General features: G+C 49.8%; 1 protein-coding gene across 1 annotated transcript in view; it reads right to left on the bottom strand.

Moving 5' to 3' along the window:
- TTC7A (tetratricopeptide repeat domain 7A) overlaps positions 1–23,992 on the bottom strand; it is a 123,180-nt gene that overhangs the window by 80,246 nt on the left and 18,942 nt on the right. Inside the window, exons 3-5 of the mRNA XM_081254250.1 lie at positions 21,506–21,674; positions 7,027–7,157; positions 4,158–4,273 (exon numbers count right to left, since the gene is read on the bottom strand). Coding sequence (XP_081110376.1) covers positions 4,158–4,273; positions 7,027–7,157; positions 21,506–21,674 — 416 coding nt within the window. The remainder of the gene's footprint in view (positions 1–4,157; positions 4,274–7,026; positions 7,158–21,505; positions 21,675–23,992) is intronic.

A 23,992-nucleotide genomic window follows, 5' to 3' on the forward strand; every position in this document is an offset into this window, starting at 1 on the left:
CTTCCCCTGATGCCACAGGGAGCGACTTCATGCAGAAGAGAGATTAGCAGGAACACAAAAGAGGCTCCCAACCAAGCCCTGAGTGGAAAAGGCAGGCTACAAAGCAGCAGTACTATAATATACTATTTTGTTGTTGTTTAAAAAAGAAAAGAAAAAAATATACCTGCATATCTGTACACAGAAAGATGTGAAAAGACATACATCAAAATGTTAATAGTGGGGGGCTTCCCTGGTGGCGCAGTGGTTAAGAATCTGCCTGCCAACGCAGGAGACACGGGGTCGAGCCCTGGTCTGGGAGGATCCCACATGCCATGGAGTAACTAAGCCCGCGTGCCACAACTACTGAAGCCCGCGCACCTAGAGCCCGTGCTCAGCAACAAGAGAAGCCACTGCTAAGAGAAGCCTGCGCACCACAATGAAGAGTAGCCCCCGCTCAGCGCAACTAGAGAAAGCCTGTGTGCAGCAACAAAGACCCAACGCAGCCAAAAATTTAAAAAATAATAATAATAAATTTATTTAAAAAAATGTTAAAGTGATTACCTAGAATACGGGGCCAGCAAATTTGTTTCTGTAAAGAGCCAGACAGTAAATATTTTAGGCTTGGAGTCATATAACTCTGCAGTTGTTGCTCTAAAGCAGCCATAGATATAGAAGATACCTAAACCAACAGGCAAGCTGTGTTCCAAAAAACTTCACAAAAGCAGATGACTGGCCAGAAGGTCATAATCTGCCAGTCCCTGATCTAAAGATTGAATATGTGATTTTAAAATTTGCCCATTTTATATTTTTATGTATTTTCCAAGTTTTCCACCATAAACATTATATTACTTACATAAACTAGGAGGGAGGGAGGGATCAATGAATTATGCATTTTGGGGAGGGAGGGATAAATTAGGAGTTTGGGACTAAAATATACACACTACTATAAATAAAATAGATAACCAACAAGGACCTACTGTATAGCGCAGTAAACTATACTCAATATTTTGTATTAACCAATAAGGGGAAAAGAATCTGAAAAAGAATATACATATATATATATATCTGAATCACTTTGCTGTACACCTGAAACTAAAACATTGTAAATCAACTATACTTCAATTAAGATTTTTTAAAATAAATTATGCATTTTTAAAGGTGCAAACAATTAAAACATAAAAATCTAATGAACCTCACTCCTAAGAAAAGTGCATATTTAAAATGATGCTAAACCAATAAGGACCTACTGTATAGCACAGGGACCTATATACCCAATCACTTGTAATAACCTATAATGGAAAAGAATCTGAAAAAGGATATATATATATGTACGTATACATATATACATATATATATATATGTACGTACACATATATACATATATATGTATAACTGAATCACTTTCCTGTACACCTGAAACTGCCAACATTATAAATCAAAATACTTCAACAGAAATTATTTTAAAAAACAAAAGAAGTAATTACCTTCCAAGTACCAACAATGGGAAAGTGAATAGATAAATATCATCTCCCCCACCAACAATAATGATGCTGAGATAGCATATTTCACCAACCACGCCTAATAAAACATCAAAAAGCTTGCACTAATCCTCCTACACTGCTGGAAGGAATGTAAACTAATACAGCCACTATGGAGAACAGTATGAAAGTTCCTTAAAAAACTAAAAATAAAGTTACCATATGATCCAGTGATTCCACTCCTGGGCATGTGTCTGGAGAAAACTATAATTCAGACAGATACATGCACCCCAATGGTCATTGCATCGCTATTTTCAATAGCCAAGATGTGGAAACAACCTAAATGTCCATCGACAGATGAATGGATAAAGAAGATGTGGCATATATACACAATGGAATACCATTCAGCCATAAAAAAGAAGATGTGGCATATATACACAATGGAATACCATTCAGCCATAACAAAGAATGAAATAATGCCATTTGCAGCAACATGGATGGACCTAGAGATTATCATATTAAGTGAAGTAAGTCAAAGACAAATATCATATGATATCATTTATATGTGGAATCTAAAAAAATGATACAAAGGAATTATTTATAAAACAGAAATAGACTCACAGAGATAGAAAACAAACTTATGGTTACCAAAGGGGTAAGGTGGGGCAGGGATAAACCAGGAGTTTGGAATTAGCAGATACACGCTACTATATATAAAATAGCTAAACAACAAGGACCTACTGTATAACACAGGGAACTACGCTCAATATCTCATAATAACCTATAATGGAAAAGAATCTAAAAAAGGACATATACATATATATACACACACACACATACATGCATGACTGAATCACTTTGCTGTATACCCGAAACTAACACAACACCGTAGATCAGCTATATTTCAATAAGAACTTAAAAAAAAAAAAGCTTGCACTATGTTGTGAGGGCTTACGAAGTAGCCTCTCTCCCCCATCTTGGTGGCACAGAAACTGAAACAACCTCTATGAGGTCCAAGTTGGCAACCTCTACCCAAATGACCAGCGTTTGTACCTTCTGACCCAGAACTTTCCTGTCTCGGAATCCACCCTACAGACAGATTCCCACTGAAACAATGCATAGGTATGGTTCTGTTCTGGACTCTGGCATACGATGAAAAGAGCCCAAGTCTGGAAGTGACCTATCTGTTCCTCGGTTGGGAACTGAGTAAACAAATTGTAGGAGATCTGTACTGTACGATACTACCAACACTATGCAGCAGTGCAAAGAAAAGGCAGCTCTGATGTGGAACCATCTCCAAGAGATATATTTTGAATGAAAAAAGGCAAAGGGGAGAATATGCATTTAAAAAAGGAAGAAAATAATATGTGCGTATAATCGTTTGTGTATGCTGCTAACTATCATGGAATGATACAGGAGCCTAGGAACACTGCCTACAGAGGAACCAGGAGGCAGGGGATGGAGATGGAAGGGAAACGTTTCATTGTCTAGTCTTCTGTACCTTTTTAATTTGGTATCCTGTGCAAGAATCATCTATTCCAAAAAACGTTAAATGAAAAGGAGGAATAAAGTGAAATTTAACAAAATAAATCATACCAAAAACAAAACACGGGCTTCAAAGGACTCTAGCCAGTCAAAGCAAAGAAAGCTCTGTGATCCTGACCCTCCGTTTCCTCACCTGTGGGGAGGAGGGAACACCTGTGTGGCTGGCCCACCTCCACCTGGGAGGCTCGAGAGGGCCGAGACGTGTGCCCAGCGTCCACCGTGACTGGCTGCACTCGGCATACGTGAGTCCCTCCGCTTGCCCGGATGTCCTCACGGCCCCAGCCCATGGTGTCTGCAGAGAGTAGTAATGATGCTGAGGAGGGAGCCGATGAGGCACGGGAAACCCAGGCCTCCACCTGCTAGTCTCCAGCCTGGTGGAGGCATTCAGCCCTGCAGAACCGCCGGAGAGCCACGGTGGCCAGCAACACGCCCTCCTGGTCCTGTCGCTTCCCCCTCCATCTCCACCACCACCCAACGCACCCACGAAACACCACCAGCCCCTCCCACCCAGATGGAAGCGTCCACCAGACTCTTCACAGAGGGAGGGTGCCTTGCTTAACCCCAAGGAGCAAAAGACAAAGAAAGGGGTTCTGGGCACCATGTTCTTGGGTCCCAGGACCCTCCAGTCAACACACAGGAAAACGAGCTTCCTGCTACCTCACTAGCAGGGCAGTCGCACCCCAAAAACGATGCCAGGCCTTTACTTTCACCACACTTCCCCTCGGATCTCACAGCCCCTTGAAAGTTGGAATAATCAGGAATCACCTTTTCCATTAAATTTTGGGGAGAATGAGGCTCAGAGAAGCAAAATGACTTTAGCTGACACTTCAGGCGACAGTGACCACCTCCAGACCGCCCAGCTCACTGTCCTTCACTCTTCCCACACCGTCATCGGGCTCCCAGAACTCCCCCTTCTAAAGATGACCACCTCCAACATGTGCAGGCTTTATTGCTTCAGCAGCTTCCTGAAGCTCAGCTCTTCCCCCAAGGGCCTGGGCAAGCTCAGTCTGACAAGACGGGAACAAGCCAGCCCCCATCGTCCTCTCCAGGGAGCCCGTACACACACAGCCCAGAGAAGAGGGAGGCCTGAGCAATGTCAGCAGCTCCCAGGCCTGAAAGAAATGTCCGGGTCCCACCCAGCTGCCGGCGACCTACCCCTTCTTCAGGTTTGTCACATAAGCGCTCTGGAGTGCAGCTTCCAGGAAGTAGGTGAGCTCGTAGTCGACCGGGTGAGATCCTTTCAGGTGCCGGGACGTGGTGTTACTTGTGATCTGGGAAGGGGAACACAGAGAGAGCCGCTGTCTCTAAGTTCCAAAGCTGAGAGGCCAGGGCCAGGGTCAGCCCAGGCAGAGGTGGCGGCCCCGTCGCCACCCAAGCCCCCAGCCACCTTAGGGGCACGTAGGGCAATACTCAGACCAAACTCAACCTAACTTGCTTTAATTCAAAATAGGTCTAAAGCACTCTCCCTGTGCAAATGCTGGATGCCCATAACAGCCCTACAAGGCTGGTTTTATCTGCACCTTATAGATGAGGAAATTGAGGCTCAGAAAGTGCCCGAGGACACAAAGCTGGCCTGGACCTGGACCTCAGACTCAAGTCTGGCCAGCTACACATTCCAGGCTCTTTCTACTACTTATTGGTGCATTCTTTCAATACTCGAGCGCCTACCAGACGCCAGACGTTGCACTGTCCCTGTCACAACACATAACCATGTAACCTCAGAACAGTCCAACAGCTGACCCCTGGTTCCTAGAAAGCTGAGGAACAATTGTTATTAACTGAGCTGTCTCTTAAGCCTCAGCTCTGAGCGGGTCACCCAGCCCCACGGAGACAGGCCTGCCTTCACTATGCCACCTCCCTCTCTGATATGAGGGGGAAAATAAAATCAACGAGCCATCCACCTTATCTTTCAGAAACTGAAATAGGTTTTAGAGAGATTCTTAGTTCCTCAGAGGTTGGCGCTGGTTCTTAGGAGGGACATCCAGCTTTGCAGTGCACAGGGTGCACAGGGTTCTATGGCCTGCCCTCCCTCGACCTGAGATAACCAGCTCTCGGGGCCCATTTGTCCACCCAGTGCCCCTGGGGCGCTGATTCCAGTCCTGGACACCATTCCAGCTCATCACCTTAATCCCCTTTTAAGAGTCCAAGACCCAGGCTTCTGACTGAATGGGTGACTTTCAAGTTTTCATGAAAGCTTCCTACAAACTATAGGTAATTCAAACATGAAGAGCTCCTGAAACATTGCATGCGACCTTGGCAGAGGTCAACTCAAGTCTCCACGTGGACCTCTGCCAGGGAGTACAGTCGAGTCCCGTGTCTGCTGAGCCTCCCATCACTTCTTTCCCACTGAAGTCCAGCCAAGCAGAGGGACTCTAGGATGGTGTCTCTCAACAGGGGGGGCAATTTTGCCCCTGAGACATCTGGCAATATCTAGAGACACTTTTGGTTGTCACAGTTGGAGGGGGTTGGCTGCTGGCAGCCCACAGGTAGAGGCTGGGAGTGCTGCTGACCATTCTCCACAGGGCAGCCCCGCAATGAAGAATTATCTGGCCCCAAACGTCAGAAGTCCTGAGGCTGAGAATCCTGCTCCGTGGGAACTGACCTGGCATGAGGAGGACACCTCCAAAAAGGTCCGTCACAAACAGGTGCTGGGTTGACATTTTGGCATTTGCCAAGGTAGGTGAGGTTCAAATATCTCCTGGGTGCTGAGTCTCTCAGCTCGTGCCCACCTCCTCTGTCTGGATGCCAATCCTAAATCTCCTCTGTCAAGCCTGCCATCTAGCATCTACTTAACATCTACTGAACCGAAGGCTTAAGCAGCGCCCCAAAGTCACAAGTCATACAGGGCCCAAGCCCCGCCAACGCCACTTACGAACTCTCTACGCTCCAGGAAGCTATGTAACTCTCCACACCTGAGTTTCCCCACTTACACAACGGGAATAACAATCGTAACCTGTTGGTTACTATTTGAAGGTTAAATTAGAGAACAACTGTAAAGTACTCAAAGTAGTGCCTGACATGAAAACAGGGATGCAGGAACTGCAAGTATCTTTGTTGAATATGGCTGCCTGTTACCCCCCCCATTAAACCAGGAGTTCCCAGAAGGGAAGAACTGGGGGTAACATCACAGTATGCTGCTAACACCTGGAACTGCTGCCCTGTTGAGAGTTCGTTCAGGCCCCCCGAAGCAGAAGCAGGGAGATAAGTAGGCCTGAGAATTTCCAGACCCCTGTGGCCAGCTCTGCCAGCCTCTGCAAGGCTTTAAGAATGGGCCTCCTCCCCGCTAAAGGGTCCAGTAGGGAGCTTCCCGGGCACCTGAGAGCTGGGAAGAGTGCCTACACGGACCGGCCTGACTGTACCCTTCCAAGGGAAGAGTAGTGGGCAAATGGCTTAATCTCTCTAAACCTCATGTATTAAACAGGGATGAATGTAATACCTACTTCAGAGAGCTGCTGTGAGGGGTAAACAAGTTAACGAACACAACAGGGCTGTCACATTTTTGGTCATACAAGCTGAGCTCACCAAGGAGGTTCCCAGCCGCTCGCAGGTGGCGTGGACTCTTCTGTTTATTAAAACTCTTTTCTGGGGCTTCCCTGGTGGCGCAGTGGTTGAGAGTCCGCCTGCTGATGCAGGGGACACAGGTTCATGCCCCGGTCCGGGAGGATCCCATGTGCCACGGAGCAGCTGGGCCCGTGAGCCATGGCCGCTGAGCCTGCGCGTCCGGAGCCTGTGCTCCACAATGGGAGAGGCCACAACAGTGAGAGGTCCGCGTACCGCAAAAAAAAAATAAAAAAATAAAAAAAAATACCTCTTTTCTGGCAGTAGAGAGTCTCATGCTTACAGAACCAGGATACTATAATGAGTTTTCCCATGGATAAAGCAGAGCATCTTCAGGGCAGGTGGAGGGGCCTCTTTTCTAATTTGTACAAGCAGGACCTACGGTTTTAGTGGGGTGGGGGGTTGCATAGATACAGGTGCTCAATAGAGGGCAGTGATGACCATGGGGCTATTATTTCCAACTCACCTTCTCCAATTCCTGCAGGAACACCTGAGCGATCCAGGAGGCCCTCTCGAAACAGGTGATCACTTCCTCCTCCCTCTCGGTCAGGCGGTGGCGGGAAGCGATGGAGTTGGGTAGGCGTTCCAGGGAGAGGCCTGCGGGAGGAGGGGAGCACCTCGGACCTGCCCTGCTCGGCGGGGGAGGGGGGGGCCCCCAACTCCAGGCCCCTCCCAGGGGCCCAGGGTGGGCTCATCCGAGGAGACTCTGGAGCAGCCAGTGGGAGGCGGAGGTCCTGGGAGGGGAAGGAGGGGGCTAAAGCAAGGATGGTATTAGCAGCGGCTGGGATCAAGCGGTGGACAGACAGCAGGCACCCATGCCCCACATGGGGAATCACACTGGTGGCACCCCCATGGCCAACTCCTGCCTGGCCTCCCAGGCAGTGCCTGCTGGAAGCAATCCTGACCCCGCCCCAGGCACTCACCATGTTTACATCATGGAGTGGTTATGTACATCTAGCTCTTCGCTCCCCCAGTAGTTCAATGGGGGCAAAATGAGCCTGTGTGGACTGCCACAGTCCCTAGCTCATGGTAGATGCCTTGATTACACAGCATTTATATGCACCCCTCCCGTGGAACCAAACAGTTTCTACCTCGCCTAAGTCAGGCGCTCGGGTCCTATGTGCCTGCAGTGGGATTTGCTGTTTTTGCGTCCCTGGCATCCATTTCCCATTCTTTCCACAGCAGCACCTCTCTTTCCCTTGGAGCACCTATTGTGCAGCCTCGCTCAGCCCCTGTGGCTCACAGGGTGAAGACCCCGCCCGCTCAAAGGCAGGCACGTGATCCAGGCTGACCCATCATCAGGGCCACAGTGATTGGCTAAGGGTGTGCACGTGGCCTGCTGGGCCGAGAAGACCCAATCCCAGAATTCTTACCCCTTCCACTGGGCTTGTTAAGCTGCTAAGAGGCCAGCCTGGAAATGTTAGGGAAAGGCTGCCTTAAAATGAAGCTACATAACGTGAATGTCATTAACATGATTGTACACCTGAAAATGGTTAAGGTGGTATATTTTATGTTTTGTGTTTTTTACCAAAATTAAAAAATTTTTTAATATAAAAGCATAGCTCTAAAGCAAAAAAAAAAAAAAAAAAAAAAAACCCAAAACTAAGAAACCAAGAGGGGAAAGCTGTAAAGGGAAACAACTATATTTATGTCTGGGTTTTTTGTCTTTTGCTTTTTTTTTTTTTTGAGACAGGAAAAAGACTGAATAAACTCAGTCATGAAAAAAAAACAAACGAAGTCTACACAGAACAGAGATGAGACTTGATGGAAAAGGGCAGATTCCTAAAGAACTGTGTGAACACCTTGCCTGAAGCACTACCCCCTGAAACTTTCCAGTATATGCACCAATAAACCCTTTCCCCATTTTCTCAGGGAGGGGTGGGGTCAAAGTCCACTTAAATTGCGTTGCTGTCACGTGCAACTCACAGTCCTGACTAGAGAGCATTGTCCTAGACTGCGGTTCTCGATGGGCAGAACCCAGGTCTTTCTCACCTTTGTGCCCACATGGTACTTTATATGTAGTAGGTGCTCAAGATGAAGTGACTGAAGGAAGGTCCAAGAAGAGAATCCTCAACTCTCTCCTGCGCTTTGGCCCCAATATCCAACTGATGACCAAGCCCTTAACATTTCAAGCCTCCCCTCCCCTTCCCTTCTCTTATCTCCTTATTTTAGGCTTTATCTCTTGAGTGGATGACCACCTTGGTCTCCTAGCTGGCCTCCCTGCCTCCAGTCTCACTCTCATCCATCCTGCTCAAGGATCCCAGGGTGATCCTTCTAAAACTCCACTGCTTAAAACCCTCCACTGGGGTCCCCACTGCTGCAGGGTGAGATCCAAACTCCTGACATTCCATACCATGCCCTCCAAGATCCATCCCTATCATCTCCCCAGCCTTGTCTCTCATCATGTTATACATCAAATGTTTGTGTCCCCTTGGAAGTCATAAAGTCATATGTTGAAAACCTAATGCCCAAGGTGATGGTATGAGGAGGCGGGGCCTTGGGGAGGTGATTAGGTCATGAGGGTGGAGCCCTCATGATAGGGATTAGTGTCCTTATAAAAGAGACCCCAGAGAGCCCCTTCCATCATGTGAGTGCACAGCAAGAAGCTGGCAGCCTGCAACCTGGAAGAGGGCTCTCACCAGAACCTGACCATGCTGGTGCCTTGATCTCAGACTCCCAGGCTCCAGGACTGTGAGAAATAAGTGTCTGTTGGGTATAAGCCACCCAATCTGTGGTGCTTTGTTCTAGCAGCCTGAGCTGACTATGACACCGTACCCGTTGCATCCACACCCAGCCTCCTGCTCCCACTGTGCTCAGGTTGCTCCTCTTGCCTGGAATGCACCCTCCACCCCACCCCCCAGAGGCCACCCAAAATTATAGCTCACCTTCTGCCACTGAGTGCCCCCTCCTCTATGGAGCCCCCCCGATACACCCTGGTATAACCAATCATTCTCTCCTTGGGCCCTGATCTACACTTTACGTATTCCTGCCCCATCATTTTGTTATATTTATTTGTTCATGTGTTTGCTCAGCCAGACTATAGGCTCCTTAAAGGCATCAACCTTAACATGTTCACCTTTCTATAACCTGGCACACAGTAGGCACTCAGCAAGCACTGGCTGGCTGAAGAAACGACAAGCCTGATGGTGTCTGACAAAGTACAAAGTATTCTACAAACACAAGGTAAAGAAATACTGCTGTTCTTGGTTAGATTCCCAACTCATATGGTTTCAGTGACCTTGCCCTCTGCCAGACTGGGGTGTGAGTGGGTCCAAAGGTCGGGATGCCTCGGCCTGGGGAAAGGTGGACATAGACCGTGAGGGCCCTTGCTCAACACAAAGACTCAGTTACCCGGGTCACCAAGTGTCAATGTGCCTCCTGCCAAATGACTCACGACCAGGAAAGGACTAAGGGGGAGGAGGAACAGAGGGCGCACTGGAGAAGATGTGGCAAGAAGGCAGGAGAAGGCTGGTCCCCTCTGCTCACTGCCGGCGCTGGCCCAGCCACTCCTCTCCAGACCCATGGCCCCCGTGTACCCTACAGGACAGTGGGACATAGAAACTGTTCAGGGCCTGGCCTGGAAGCCAAGTGGAAATGGCAGGAAGGCAGAGCCAACTCCAGAAGACACAGAGAGGGTCTGTTTTAACACATCCTTGTGCTCCTCCCTCCCCCGCCCCCGAGATGTGCTGCTGTCTGGGTTCCCTCCTGCCCCACCTCTGGGCCCAGAACTGGGATGGACCAGGTTCAGGCTGCCAGTCCCAAGCCTCCGGTGGGCTGGCCACGGCAAAGCAGTGTCTGTCTGTGGGGCCGCCACATTCCCCGTGCTCCATTTGTTCCTTCTGTTCCCAGCAGGGGCCTCTCCACCAGGCTTCTCTGAGAATTCTAAACCCCATCCTCCTTGAAAGCTCACAGCACACCACCTCTTCTTTGAAGCCTTCTTAAGTCTCCCGACTTCAGAGCCAGCAGGACGTTTTAGCTGCGCCTCCTCTGCGTATGCCTTTCCCCTACATTGTGACCATCCTCTCTGCCCATTTCTGGTTGATCTTTGCACCCAGCGAGGGCAAGGCCCTCGCTCAGTGAGTGGATGGACACACAGACGAACACACACATCCACTCATGCCGAGTGTAGAGGCTGGTGGGGTTTCTCCCTCTCCATCTAAAAAATGGTTCTTGCGGAATTCATAAACAAACCGTGGCATATTTATACAATGGAATACTACTCAGAAATAAAGAAAAGGACACACTCTTGATACACACAACACGGGTGAATCTCTCAGAACTTATATTGTGCAGAAGAAGCTAGATATCAAAAAGTACAGGCCATATGATTTCAGTTATATGACATTCAAAACAAGGGCAAAATTATAATCTATATTAACAGAAACCAACCAGTCATTGCCTGGGGTGGGTTTGGGGAGGGGATCAATTGGCAAAGGACCTGAGGGAATTTTCTGGGGTGATGGAAATGTTCTTTGTCTTTATTGCGGTGTTGGTTACATGGGTATCTATACTTGACAAACTCATCAAATTACACACTTAAGATCTATGTACTATGTAAAAATATATCTAAAAATAATATATTCCTTTTTGAAAGGAAGCAATTATGATTCCAGAGAACTAATGAAGGTCAAAGTAAAGGGGCTACAGTCACTGAGGTAGTGGTCTGTGAAAAAATTTCTAACATACAGCAGACCAAAAAGCTTCCTGGAGCTGGCAACAGCTCTTCCTAGTGAGGGTCACAGTCCAGTCACCCCAGTTCCGCCCATAAAAAGAGGCTTCTTTGTCCACCTGCCAATGCAGGGGACATGGGTTCGAGCTCTGGTCTGGGAGGATCCCACATGCCGCGGAGCAACTAAGCCCGTGTGCCATAACTACTGAGCCTGCACTCTAGAGCCCACGAGCCACAATTACTGAAGCCCACGTGCCACAATTACTGAAGCCCACGTGCCACAACTACTGAAGCCCGTGTGCCTAGAGGCTGTGCTCTGCAACAAGAGAAGCCACTGCAATGTGAAGCCCGTGCACCGCAACGAAGGGTAGCAGCCAAAAATAAATAAATTTATTAAAAAAAAAAAAAGAGGCTTCTTTGCCTTATATTTGCTCTTTGAGTCATATGACAGGCCATTTTCCTGTCACAAACATCTGATGGGAAATCTACCGGGGATTCCAACCCTCGGGTTCCTTCATCCTCTGCCCTGTGTGTTTCTGCACAAGTGGCCAGACCAGGTCCAAGATGGAGACGGGCTGCTTCTGAGCCCGCCCCCAAAGGATCCCTCCCAGTGAATCCCAGCCCTGTTGAGCAGGCAGGAAGCCAGAGGCTGTCAGGAAGCACGGGCACCGCCTCCTGATTCCCACTGGCAGAGGGGCCTTTATGTGAAAACACCCAGTCCTGCGAGCCAGGGGAGGTCCCCTTTCAAGAGGAACGCTTGCTTTTTCATTAACTTTGAACTTTCGGTTTGGAGGCAAACTGACCCTGGCACAGCTCAACACCCAGGCTGGTCCGGGCCTCATCAGTCTCAGTGACTCATCACATCCCAAACAGCAGCCCTTCCAAGAAGCCCCGCCCTTGGAGCCCTGGGCCCTGGATGCGGAGCTGGAGAGCACGATGCCTCCCCTGTAATGGAACTTTCCAGGTGGGTGGACCCCCACCCTCCTGCCTACCCAGCTGGTCCAAAAGCACAGGGCACCTGAGAGGCGTAGGCCCTGTGCGGGTGGAGGATGGGAGGGAGGAAGAAATGCAAGTCATTGCTTCAGCCTTCAGGGAGGAAGCCTCAGGCCAGGTTGGGAAGAACCCTCATAAATCACACTCAAAAGCGGGCAACTGTGGGAATATAAAATGGTACAGCTGCTGTGGAAAACAGTCTGGCCATTCCTCAGAAGATTAAAAACAAAATTACCATATGATCCAACAACTCTACTTCTGGGTATATATGCAAAAGAATTGAAAAGAGGGTCTAGAAGAGATACGTGTACTATACCCATGATCATAGCAGCATTATTCACAGCAGCAAAAAGGTAGAAGCAACCCAAGTGTCCACTGATGGATGAATAGATAAAGAAAATGTAGGATAGGACTTCCCTCATGGCACAGTGGTTAAGAATCCGCCTGCCAATGCAGGGGACATGGGTTCAATTCCCTGGTCCGGGAAGATCCCACATGCCGCGGAGCAACTAAGCCTGTGCGCCACAACTACTGAGCCTGCTCTCTAGAGCCTGCGAGCCGCAACTACTGAGCCCGTGTGCCTAGAGCCTGTGCTCCACAACAAGAGAAGCCACCACAATGAGAAGCCTGCTCACCACAACGAAGAGTAGCCCCTGCTCGCTGCAACTAGAGAAAGCCCACACGCAACAACGAAGACCCAATGCAACCAAAAAAAAAGAAGAAAAAAAGCCATTATTTTTTTTTTAAATTGTAGTATATACACACAATGGAATATTATTCAGCCTTAAAAAAGAAGGAAATCCTGCCATATTCAACAACAGGGATTAACCTTAAGGACATTATGCTAAGTGAAATAAACCAGTTACAAAAGACAAAGTCTGTATGATTCCACTTCTGTGAGGTACCTAGAGTAGTCAAACTCATAGAGACAGAAGATAGCATGGTGACTGCCAGGGGCTGGGGGAGGAGAATGGAAAACTGTTTACTGGGTGCAGAGTTTCAGTTTTGCAAGATAAAGTGTTCTGGAGATTGGTTGCACAATAACATGAATGTACTTAACACTACTGAACTGTACACTTAAAAACTTCTAGGATAATAACTTTTGTTATGTGTATTTCACTGCAGCTAAAAAATTCTTAATGGTTAAGACGCTAAATTTTACGTTACATTTTACCAATTGATAAAAAAAAAGCAGACAATTTGACTCCTTGTATCAAAGTTTCTGAAAAGTGTACACATTTCAATCCAGTAACTCTACTTCTAGAAATTTATCCTTAAAAAAAATAATGTATGCAAAAAATGCAAAAGTTGAGCTTCACGGATATCCAGTGCAGTATTGTTTATAATGGCAAAAAAAAAAAAAAAAAGAGATTTAACCTACAGGTTCAATAACAGGAGACAAGTTTGCTAAACTACAATAGATTCTTACAATGAAATGCTATAAAGCTACTTTATGTAGTGATGTAGATGTATACTAGAAACTATTTTGTAAAATATTAACTTTAAAAAACAAGCGTATAAAATATATGATTGTATGAACTTATTTTCGTTTAAAACATAAAAACCTATAGGAAAAAAGACTGGAAGGATATACCTCAAAATGTTTAGAGAGATCTTGGTCTCAGTTTCCCCAAAGACAAAATAAGATCACTAACAATGCCCACCTCATAGGGTAGCTGTGAAAATTAAATTAGATGGGTCTTATAAAGAACAGAAAGCACGCTCTCAGAAAACGCTTCAAGTGATGCTCAAAATGACCTCTTATGTAGGTGTTTAGCCTTTCCCTAGAATGACAAATGAGAGATCTAATTCAGGGAGAAGATATTCCTTCCAACACCCCTCAGCTCAAAGTGCCAACTAGATCCAAGTCTTCTGGCTTCAACACCGTCCGTTCTCTCGGCCCAGACTCCATGCGTCTTTCCTTACCCTTGGTAACCCACCAGGGGTTCCCACATCTCAGGCTTCTGGCCAGCGCACAGGGGCCTGCCTTTCCCATGTGTATCCAATGGCTGAATTATAGCTGTCTAACCTGGCAGGGATGGGCCCTAGTGTCGGTGCTGGTTTCTCAAATACATGCCTCAAAACCCTGTTCATACTCCACACCTCCACAGACTACTCTCTGGGGTGACCTCCAATAATGGAGGAAAGGCCTGCCAGGAGAAGATGCAGGGAGACCACTCCAACTCCCCATGGTCTCCCTCCATGAGTCCACTTACCCTCCTGCCCTGTTTCGTACCCCGCAGTCCAGGCAGAACCTCAATGAAGGCTTGGTAAGCACACAATTAACACACCCAGCCTCCTTCCAAGACACCCTCATCTGCTCACTCCTCTCCATCTGGAGGCCAGCCTCTCACTCTGTGGATCACAGTCTGGGGCCAGGGCAGCAGCACCAAAAGTGCTGACCTGCTTCCCCACAAGGCAGACGGCCCACACCCCTTTGAGAAGGAAGCCAAAATAAGCAGTTAATTCCTGCCATACCAGGACTAAAAAAAAACCCAAACCAATATCCCACCATGTCCTGCCCTAGGAGCAGCCTGGTGTTCTTTTATTTTTGAAAGTTTTACTAAAGCCATAAAATCCCAGGTGAGGGCAGAGGAGCTGGGGGTTTCAGAGGCTGAAAGAACAGAAAAAAAGAAAAAAAAATCTGGAGGGGTGAGGAGAGAATTTGCAGATCAGAATTCTCACAGCTGCCTCATGTTTTTTACATTTTTACTTTTCACAGCACCTTCACAATTCAGCATCTCACTGCAGTATTTTGGGTGAACCGGGGGCATTTTCCTTCATAGCCCGGCAGGTCTTCTATCGGTCAGCCAGCAGGCAAGCCTGCCCAGAGTGGCCTCGCTGGTGCTGGGCTGTGAACAAGCGGCAAAGGGGTTTGCTAGGCTGAAACACAGGGAAGCACTGGTTTTCAAGGGGCCCACAGACACAACAAGCCCCAAATTAGGTAGCAACAACTAGGTCTTTAGGGCTCAGGGCAGGACTCATGGCTGGAGAAATGGGGGGTCATTCCCCACATCATTACCACATTGAGCGAGCACCAGAGAAAGGGAAGCAACACAGGCCGGAGGAGAGAAGGAAGCCATTTGCCACAGAACGGCCCTCTGAGAGGTGGACAGTGACACTGGTGCTTTTGGGGGCTGAACTGGGTAAGGCTTGAGATGTCAAAAGAACAGTCCCTGAAGCATCCTGCACGTCCGTCAAAGCTGGGGCTACCCCTTAGGACTCAAACCAACAGAAAAGAGGACAGTTTGTCACCTGGATCTACAGCGGCTTTGCCTAGTCTAGGGCCCAGAGCACTCTGCTCCAGATGGACCCAGACAGCTTGTTGACCAACAGGTGAGCTGATTTTACGGGAAACAGGCTGGGCCACACTTCATGGTATGGCTACCTAAGGCCAAAGTTCTGGAACACCAGCAAAAGGGAGACCTTGAGCCTTCCTGCTGGGCTCTCAATGCCCCCTCATTTCCCAGTCCTCCCATGCACAACCTCTCTTAGCTCCAAAAAGGTATGACAACACCCCGCGCCAAACAAGCCACCTCCATTTCCCAGGGGCCTCCCTCTGGATTTGCCTTTACCTGGAAGGCACCTCTTCCACTCATCAGCAGCTGATTCCTCCTAAAGTTCAGCCTCACCTCCCAGCTCACATGGGAAGGCGCCACAGCTAGCTGGGTCTCACTCACTTCCCTCTCCGGAACAGAGCGTGTCAGTCAAACAAGTACTCCCTGGGCATCGGGGATGAGCCCCAAAGCCAGAAACAGAGAGAGCCAAGTTCAAATCCTCACCTGGTCACTACTGGTGTAACCCAAGGAGAGTCAATTCTGTCTGAGCTCTGGGGTTCTGCCCTGCATACCTTTCACCTACTTTGGTAACAGCACCCTGATTTTCCTTCGAGGAACCATTCTTCCAGCTCGGTCCACAAGATTCAAGTGGGGAAATCCCACCCCGGGTACCAAACCAGCCACCTAGATGCCGGTCACTGAAATTGGTTCCAGGGTGGGCATGAGACCAAACCAGGTCAACGAGAACCTTCCCCAAGGCATTCTCTCCTCCTGAGGTTGTGAGTTTAGGCTGCAGGACCACGTAAACCTGGAGCTGCTGAGAAAGACCACAACACGTGGAGTCCCTGGATCCAGCTACGTTTGGACGACTTACTAGTTACATAGGCCCGTACATTTTCAGTCCCTCCCCCTTTTGGTTGTTGCTTTTCCAGCTAGTTGGGGTTGCATTTTTGTCATTACAACCATAAGTCTGATTATACAGAAACCAATCCCTAGAAGCATGATGTCGGAGGAACAATTCCTGAAATGCAGGACTGGCTGAGCTGAGGTCAGGTATGGGAGTGAGGATTTTGCCATTTCTCAGCTAAGAAACCGGAATTCCAGATACAAGGCGGCAGCAATGCCAGTTGAAATGTAGCCTATTTTGTCTTGAGGCGAGACCTTGGGCCACGAAGGCTGGAGCTTTAGGATATCTGGTAGAACATTTCAGGGTAATTAGCCTGTGTTGGGGCCCACAGTAAGGCCTACAGAAAGGGGCAAACTGCACTCCCGGCAGCTGTTCGGAATGACACAGCTTTGCAAACAGGCCCTTTTTGCCTGTGGGGCAAATCAAAACAGAGACGGCTGAGAATCAAATCAGACAATTGGAGTTGGCAGTTCTCAGCACCTGCTGAAGGCAGCGCTGGAAGGGGCAGGAAAATCGGACCCCATCAGGAGCTAAGGCTGCGGCCCGGGAAAGGCCCGATTCCTCCAGGACCCCCCAAAGAACCCTGCTATGGGTCTAACCTTACTAGAGTCCCCCATGTCCCCAGGGCCCACTTAGGGCCCCCTCTGGGCTACCCTCAGGGGCAAAATGACAGTGCCCAAAGGCATCATCCATCCTGGCCAGCCCCCAGGCTCTGCAGTAAGTGCCAGGAACCTACCTCTCCCTTCTCAGGGCTCCTGGACGTCCCATACCCTCCTCTGTCTGTGCGAATGCATCTCAGAGGTAACCCCTCTGGAGGGGTCCTCTGTCATAGGCAGGACTCAGGCTTGGGAGACAACCACTGGCCACCAGACCAAGCTCTGCTATTCACAGGTTGCACGATCGTGGGCAAGCCTCAGTTCCTCCATCCATACAGTGGGCATATAACAACTCCCTCCCATTCTACAGAGATCAACTGAAAGTTAACCCACCAGCCAACAAATATCAATATTTATTAAACCAGAGTTCCAGGGCAGTGTTTCTCAAACTGTAAGGTGCATACACGTCACCTGGGAATGCTGTTAAAATGTAAATTCTGATTCAGTACATCTGGTGAGGGGCCTGAGCGTCTACATTTCTAGACTCCTGGGTGGTGCACATGTGATAATCCTGCACCCTTACCACGCCCACGTCCCTGACAATCATACGCTCAGGTTCCAGAGGCGAAGGGTCCACGCCTCAAGTTTCTGGGTACACCATCGATGTCAGGTATACCAGAGGAGCTTGGAAGACTGGGGGAGGAGGGACCAAATGGGGGATTGTGCTAGGCAGGAGAAGGGCCCTCAGCCCTGCCAGGGCCGGCAGGTGACTTGGGAGCAGCTAGCCACAGGCCAGGCCAGACCCATTAACCTGGCAGCCAGGAGCTAGAGGCAGGACCTGGGGAGAGGGAGTTCTTCCTCCAAAGCCAGAGGCCCCAACAGGGCCCAGCCCACCTCCCGGGGGCCAAAATGAGGCCCTAAAATCTAGGCCTCTGCTCCTGGCAGGACCAGGTCAGTCTGAGCCCAGCTGTGATGTTGGGGGACAGTTCGCTCAGACAGGGAAGTGAAGCTATTTTATTTTTCTATCTTAGTGAAAAACCTGTGGTGTTCATATTGTTTCTAAACAAACTTGACATGGACAATAACCTTTTTCCCCTTGGAGAAGTTGGAGGGTCATATATCACCCACCTCCCCACCAAGCAATATATAAATATGTGCACGTAATGTTTCTGCACTTCAAGCAAGAGAAACCCACGACTGCTTCAACTGCCCCCTTCTCTCAAGCTCCTGAGACAGTGTCTGAAGCCCTCCCTGGGAATCAGAAAGCATCTTCTGGTCTAATCCATGTCCCCACGACTTCAGAGCAAGGTCAAGTCCTTGTGAGTGACCCACCAGAGGACACCCTGCCAGGTCTCCCTGCTCTGAAGGGGAAAGCAGGTGCATTGAGTATGTCTTTTGTGGGCGAAGAGACCCAGAGCCTGCTCTCGAGACACCCATACACAAGCCCCCACTGAGCCTCCAGGCCTGGCAGCTCAGTCCCCTCCCACCATGACACACTGCCCCGCCCTCCTCCCGCCAACCAGGTGTGCCTGAGAACTCAACTCCCTGCCCCCCTGGAAGGCACCAAGTGGAACCATGGAGCAGAATACAATGCAAGATGATAAATGAGCTGAGATGTAATGGCCTAGCCAGGCCGAGTACTGTGGAGAAGGCACATCAGGCTCCCGCAGGAGGCCACCTGGCATCTGCCAGAGCCTGAAAAGAGGCAGCCTGGTGGCATCCTGGTGGCATTCTGGTTCACATACAAACTAACTTACATTTCACTTTCACCAGCCTCAGTTTTCTCATCTGTAACCTGAGAATTGGCCTAGATCATTTCTATGTTTCCTTTCAGTCTAGAATTCTGAGCAGCAGCATCAAGGGGTGTTTACAAGCTCTGGCTGCCTGGGTTCAAATCCTGGCTCTGCCAATTCCAGTGAAATCCACAAGAGTCCCTTCACCTCTCTACTCGTAACTCCTGGGCTGTAACATGGGAATGAAGGGAACACCTACTCAGGGAGGGGGGTTACTGTGTGGGCTGAACGAGGGCATACCTGGCACGGAGGGTTTAATAAATATCTGTTATTATTCCGTGAACTCTGTGGCAGGCTGCTGCCCCCATTCTTCTTATGGCCTGAATGTTTGTGTCCCCTCAAAGTCATATGTTGTAGCTTTAACCCAAAATGTGATGGTATTTGGAGGTGGTGCCTTTGGAAGGTAATTAGGGTTAGATGAGGTCATGAGGGTGGGGACTTCATGATGGGATTAGTGGCTTTGTAAGAAGGCAAAGAGAGAGGGATCTCTCCATGAGCACCCATGGAGGAAAGGTCACGTGAGGACATAGCAAGAAGGCAGCCATCTGCAACCCAAGGAGAGAGCCCTCACCAGACACCAACACTGCTGGTACATGGATCTTGGATTTCCCAGCCTCTAGAACTGTGAGAAATAAATTCCTATTGCTTAAGCCACCCAGTCTATGATACTTTGTTATGGCAACCTAGCAGACTAAGACAAGCCCCATGCTCATAAATGAAGTCAGGACCAATGACCAGCCATCCCCATCCCCTACTCTCTGCATTGGGAGCCACACCAGGGCCCGCCAAACCCAGGAAAATCAACACCATGCACACCCTGGAGGCCACGTGGACAGTCTCGAGCACACACAGGGTCAGATGAACCTCAGCATGCTGAGCAGCAGGGCGCAGGCATTGCGACAGGACAGGGAGGACAGGCAGAGACGAGGCAAGCAAATGGGAAGCCTAGTGCAGTCAGTGGGGGGTGGGGAGCCAGTACAGCCCATGACCGAGCAGCCCACACCAGGGACACCCAGCTCCTTACCTCCCCTGCAGCACCTGTGACCACCGGGCCTGTGTTCCCCCAAGAAGCTGGAGGCGTGCTGGAAAGAGTAGAGAGCAGGAGACAGGGAGCAGTAGGTACCGAGCCAGGTCTACAGGAAAAAGTGCCGGAAAGGAGCCTTAAGAAAGGGTGTTAGGTTCGGGAGTCCATGGCATAAGTGATTTCCAAGAGGCCAGAAAGAAGATCACCAAATGCCAAATGAAGATCACCCCCAAGACCAGCCTGTACCGGGGGCACAGAGCAGGAGGATGAGAGAGCAAAGGGAGAAGACCCCACACACTGGACTGGCCCAGATGGGCACCTGCCTCCCACAGGCTGGCACCAGGTCTGTCTGGGGGAAGATCTCAGCAGATTTCCTGGGATTGTGTGAACAGTCTCTCAGTGGGGAAAGGGACCCAGGGACCCACAGGTGGACAAACAGCTCTTAAGAAGCCCCATCGGCCATGGTTAAAGGAGGCTGTGCCCTGCACAGACGTCACAGTCAATCTCCCAGGACCCAAAGGACACAGAGGCGTGGGAGTGGGGACTCATAGTCCAAGGCCGATGTCAGAGAGTAGAGGTTCCAATCCTGGATCCACCACAAATCTCTGGGTAACTCCAGGTAAGGTACATCCCCTCTCTGGGCCTCAGTTTCCCTGTATATAAGATGGGAGAATGTCCCCATCTATAAGAGAAAAGAAGGTGACAAATACTTTATCAATGCCAGGCACCAAATCCCCACAGGGTCACATGTGTTTCTAGACTTTTCTCTGGGGGTTGGTTTGTGCTGGAATAAAGAGATGATCAAACATCCAAGATTCCTGGCAACAGTGTGGACAGAGGGGCTCCTGGGACCTCACTGCCACCAAAAGCCACCACTCAGGCTTCGTGATCCCAGGATTCAAGGATCCAGGGAAGAAGGAGCCTGAAGCACAAAGTCTGGGGGAGGGCTTTTACTGCCATGTAACACCTTCAGGGTCAGTTCAAGGGCACTCTTTCCCCAGGTGGGCATCCACAGCGCCCATGATGAAATTCCTGTATCACTGACCCTGTGTGCCTGGCTCCCCACCACAGCATCACTCGCCCTGGGAACTGGCTCTGACCTGCCCATCACAGGATCCCAGCATTGCCTCCTTGGGCCGCTCACTGCAGGTGCCCAGCAAATACCTGAGGAGAGCCAGGCTGCTCTGTGCCATCGAGCACCTGATCTGTAGCCAACGCCAGTCACTAGTGCCACTCTAACAACGGGTGGCACGCCTTTAAAGCCCTTCTCACCCTGGTTACACAACTGATTCCTCTTGTTCATGTGAGGGCAGGTATTACAACCCTGTCTTTCAGGTAAATCCACTGAGGCCAAGAAAGGTGAAGAGCTATATGCCCAAGGGCACACAGTCAGGTGACTATCTGTCGATAGAGCCAGGGCAGGAACCTGAGTCTTCTGACCTGACATCCCGCCGGGCGCCTGCCGTCAGTCGGCATGTGCTGATGTGGTTGGTTACCCTGGCATCCACCTGGCTGGTCAGTGCCTGGGCACTCCCGGGGGTTAAGTACCTTAAACGCTGCCCTGCAGGCCCACCCTCAACACAGCACTGCTGCCCTGCAGCTGCCACCCGCTCCCGGCACATGGGGGCCAGAGTGTAATGAGCTGCGCACAGTGGTGGGGAGACCTGGCCGGTGCTCACACCTACCTTTGATGACAAAGGCTTCCGCCAGCAGCCGCATCTGATACAGGGGCTTATTCTCCATGGACATGTCATCAATCCCGGCCCGCGCGTACATGCTGATGGCATCTCGGTATGAGCCCTCCACGTAATGCAGCTTGCCCAGGATCAGCATGGCCTCACACATGTACTGCGGCTGAAAGGCCAAGGACCACATCAGCAGGGTCCTGCCCCAGAGACCCCGGCCCCTCCCCCACTGGGGACCTGAGAATGAACGCTCTTCTCACCGAGCCATGAGGGTTTGCCTACGATCCTGCTCAGAACTCCCCTCCTCTTCCAGGAAGCCTTCCCGACCCTCAAACACATGTGGACAGCTCCCCTCTCTGCACACCTGCAGTCTGTGGCCTATGTAGTGGCTCTTAGTGACATTCTTTTTTTTTTTACAACTTTATTGGAGTATAATTGCTTCACAATGGTGTGTTACTTTCTGCTTTATAACAAAGTGAATCAGTTATACATATACATCTGTTCCTATATCTCTTCCCTCTTGTGTCTCCCTCCCACCCTCCCTATCCCACCCCTCTAGGTGGTCACAAAGCACCGAGTTGATCTCCCTGTGCTATGTGGCTGCTTCCCACTATCTACCTACCTTACGTTTGGTACTGTATATATGTCCATGCCTCTCTCTCGCTTTGTCACAGCTTACCCTTCCCCCTCCCCATATCCTCAAGTCCATTCTCAAGTAGGTCTGTGTCTTTATTCCTGTTTTACCCCTAGGTTCTTCATGACTTTTCTTTTTTTTTCTTAAATTCCATATATATGCGTTAGCATACGGTATTTGTCTTTCTCCCTCTGTTAGTGACATTCTTATACGAGTCCCTAATTGCTTCATGCGCGTGTACTTTATGCCCCCAACTAGACTGCAGGCAGCTTGCAGACTGGCCCTGACTCCTCTCTCCTGAAGCTCCCAGAAGCTTCGGCCCAAGGCTGGCACTCAGTTCAGGCACTTGTTCTTAACACAAGTGGGCAGTCAGGGGCGCAGCCAAGTTTTGCGGGGCCTAAAGCTTATATAACTAGGGGGCTCCTCCATATATGCATATATGTACAAATATATAACTAGGTGAAAGGCCTTGGAAAGAGTCCTGCAGGTGAGGCAGCTGAAGCCTGCACTCAAAGCAGCAGAACCCCTGCGGGGAGACGGCCACAGCAGCAGCATGGACAGAAGACAGGAGGAGAGTGAAGGCCCATGAGGCCACTGCCCTCATCTCATCAGAATCAAGTGCCTGCATTCAAACCGGTTTTCTTTCCCCTACTTGATCAAGTGCTGCTTACGCCCAAATCTCCACCCCATACAAGGACTCTTAGGGCCTCCCTCAGAGCCCAAGGACGTGTGGTCAGACCTGCCTGAGAGTCCTGGCCTTGGACGTGAGCCCAGAGCTCCCACCTTCTGAGGCCACTCCACCGCCATGTCTGTGCTCAGCCGACCCACCACCCTCTTGGCCAGGCTCTGGGCGCCACCCCTGCCACACAGCATCAATTCTGTCCACGGAGCTCCCAGGAGATGCAGCGCTGGTCAGCACCCCGGCCTCTGTCACCAACAGGAAGGTGTTGCCCCTGACTCCCTGCAGGGAGAGCAGAGTCTGGGGAACCTGTGACCCCAGGGGAGGCGTCCACCACTCCTCGCCATCTACTGCCCTCTCAGAAGCCAATGAAGAGAAATGGAACACGGCAAAGCCAAATTCTCCTTCCTCACTGGTCTTTGGTTTTTGTAAATACACGTTCTTCCTTTGCTCACAAAAGCCCCCATCTAGAAGAGCCTTCCCTTCCCCTCGGTCTATCCAGATCCTCCTCTATCCTTCGGAGCCTTGCTCAGGCCCACCTCCTCCTAGAAGCCTCCCTGACTACCAGATAGCTCTCTTCTGCTGACCTCCTACAACGTCTCTACCAAGTGGACCCACTGGGCCCCTGCATGCCTGACCTGTTGACTAGTGATTAACTCTCAAAGGCTGAATTTTTCAAGGGGATTTGCTAGTCTCCCCAAACAGGTTGCCTACACCCTGGGCCAGGGCCACAGATCACACACCCCCAGAAGCATGTGGTCCACAGTCCCTCAAGCTGAGCAACAGCTCTGCCATGCCTGCTCCCCTGGTCTCAAGCCACAGGCACATTTCATCCCTGCTCTGGCCTGGTTTTCCCCATTGTTGAGGGTGAGAAAATAACAGCCACCCCTCAACTCCCAGCACAGCAATGCCAAGAGCATTAATAGGGCAAAGTCCAGAAAACAGCTTTGAACTTTTCTTTAGAAAGGAACTAGATAAACACAGGCCATGAGTAATTATTATTATTATCCTGTCCTACTATAAAGGGGGAAAAGGGCAGCTAAGCTCAGGACACGTTTCAGGGCAAGATGACAGGGTGTAGCTCAGAGTGGTTCCTGGTGGATCAAAGACGGTTGACAACAGAGCTTCCACCAAGCTGGCAGAAAATTAAGGACAGTGTGGTGAATGTTTCTAA

Source organism: Mesoplodon bidens (genome assembly GCF_964165515.1).
Source record: "Mesoplodon bidens genome assembly, chromosome: 14".
Classification (NCBI taxonomy): domain Eukaryota; kingdom Metazoa; phylum Chordata; class Mammalia; order Artiodactyla; family Ziphiidae; genus Mesoplodon; species Mesoplodon bidens.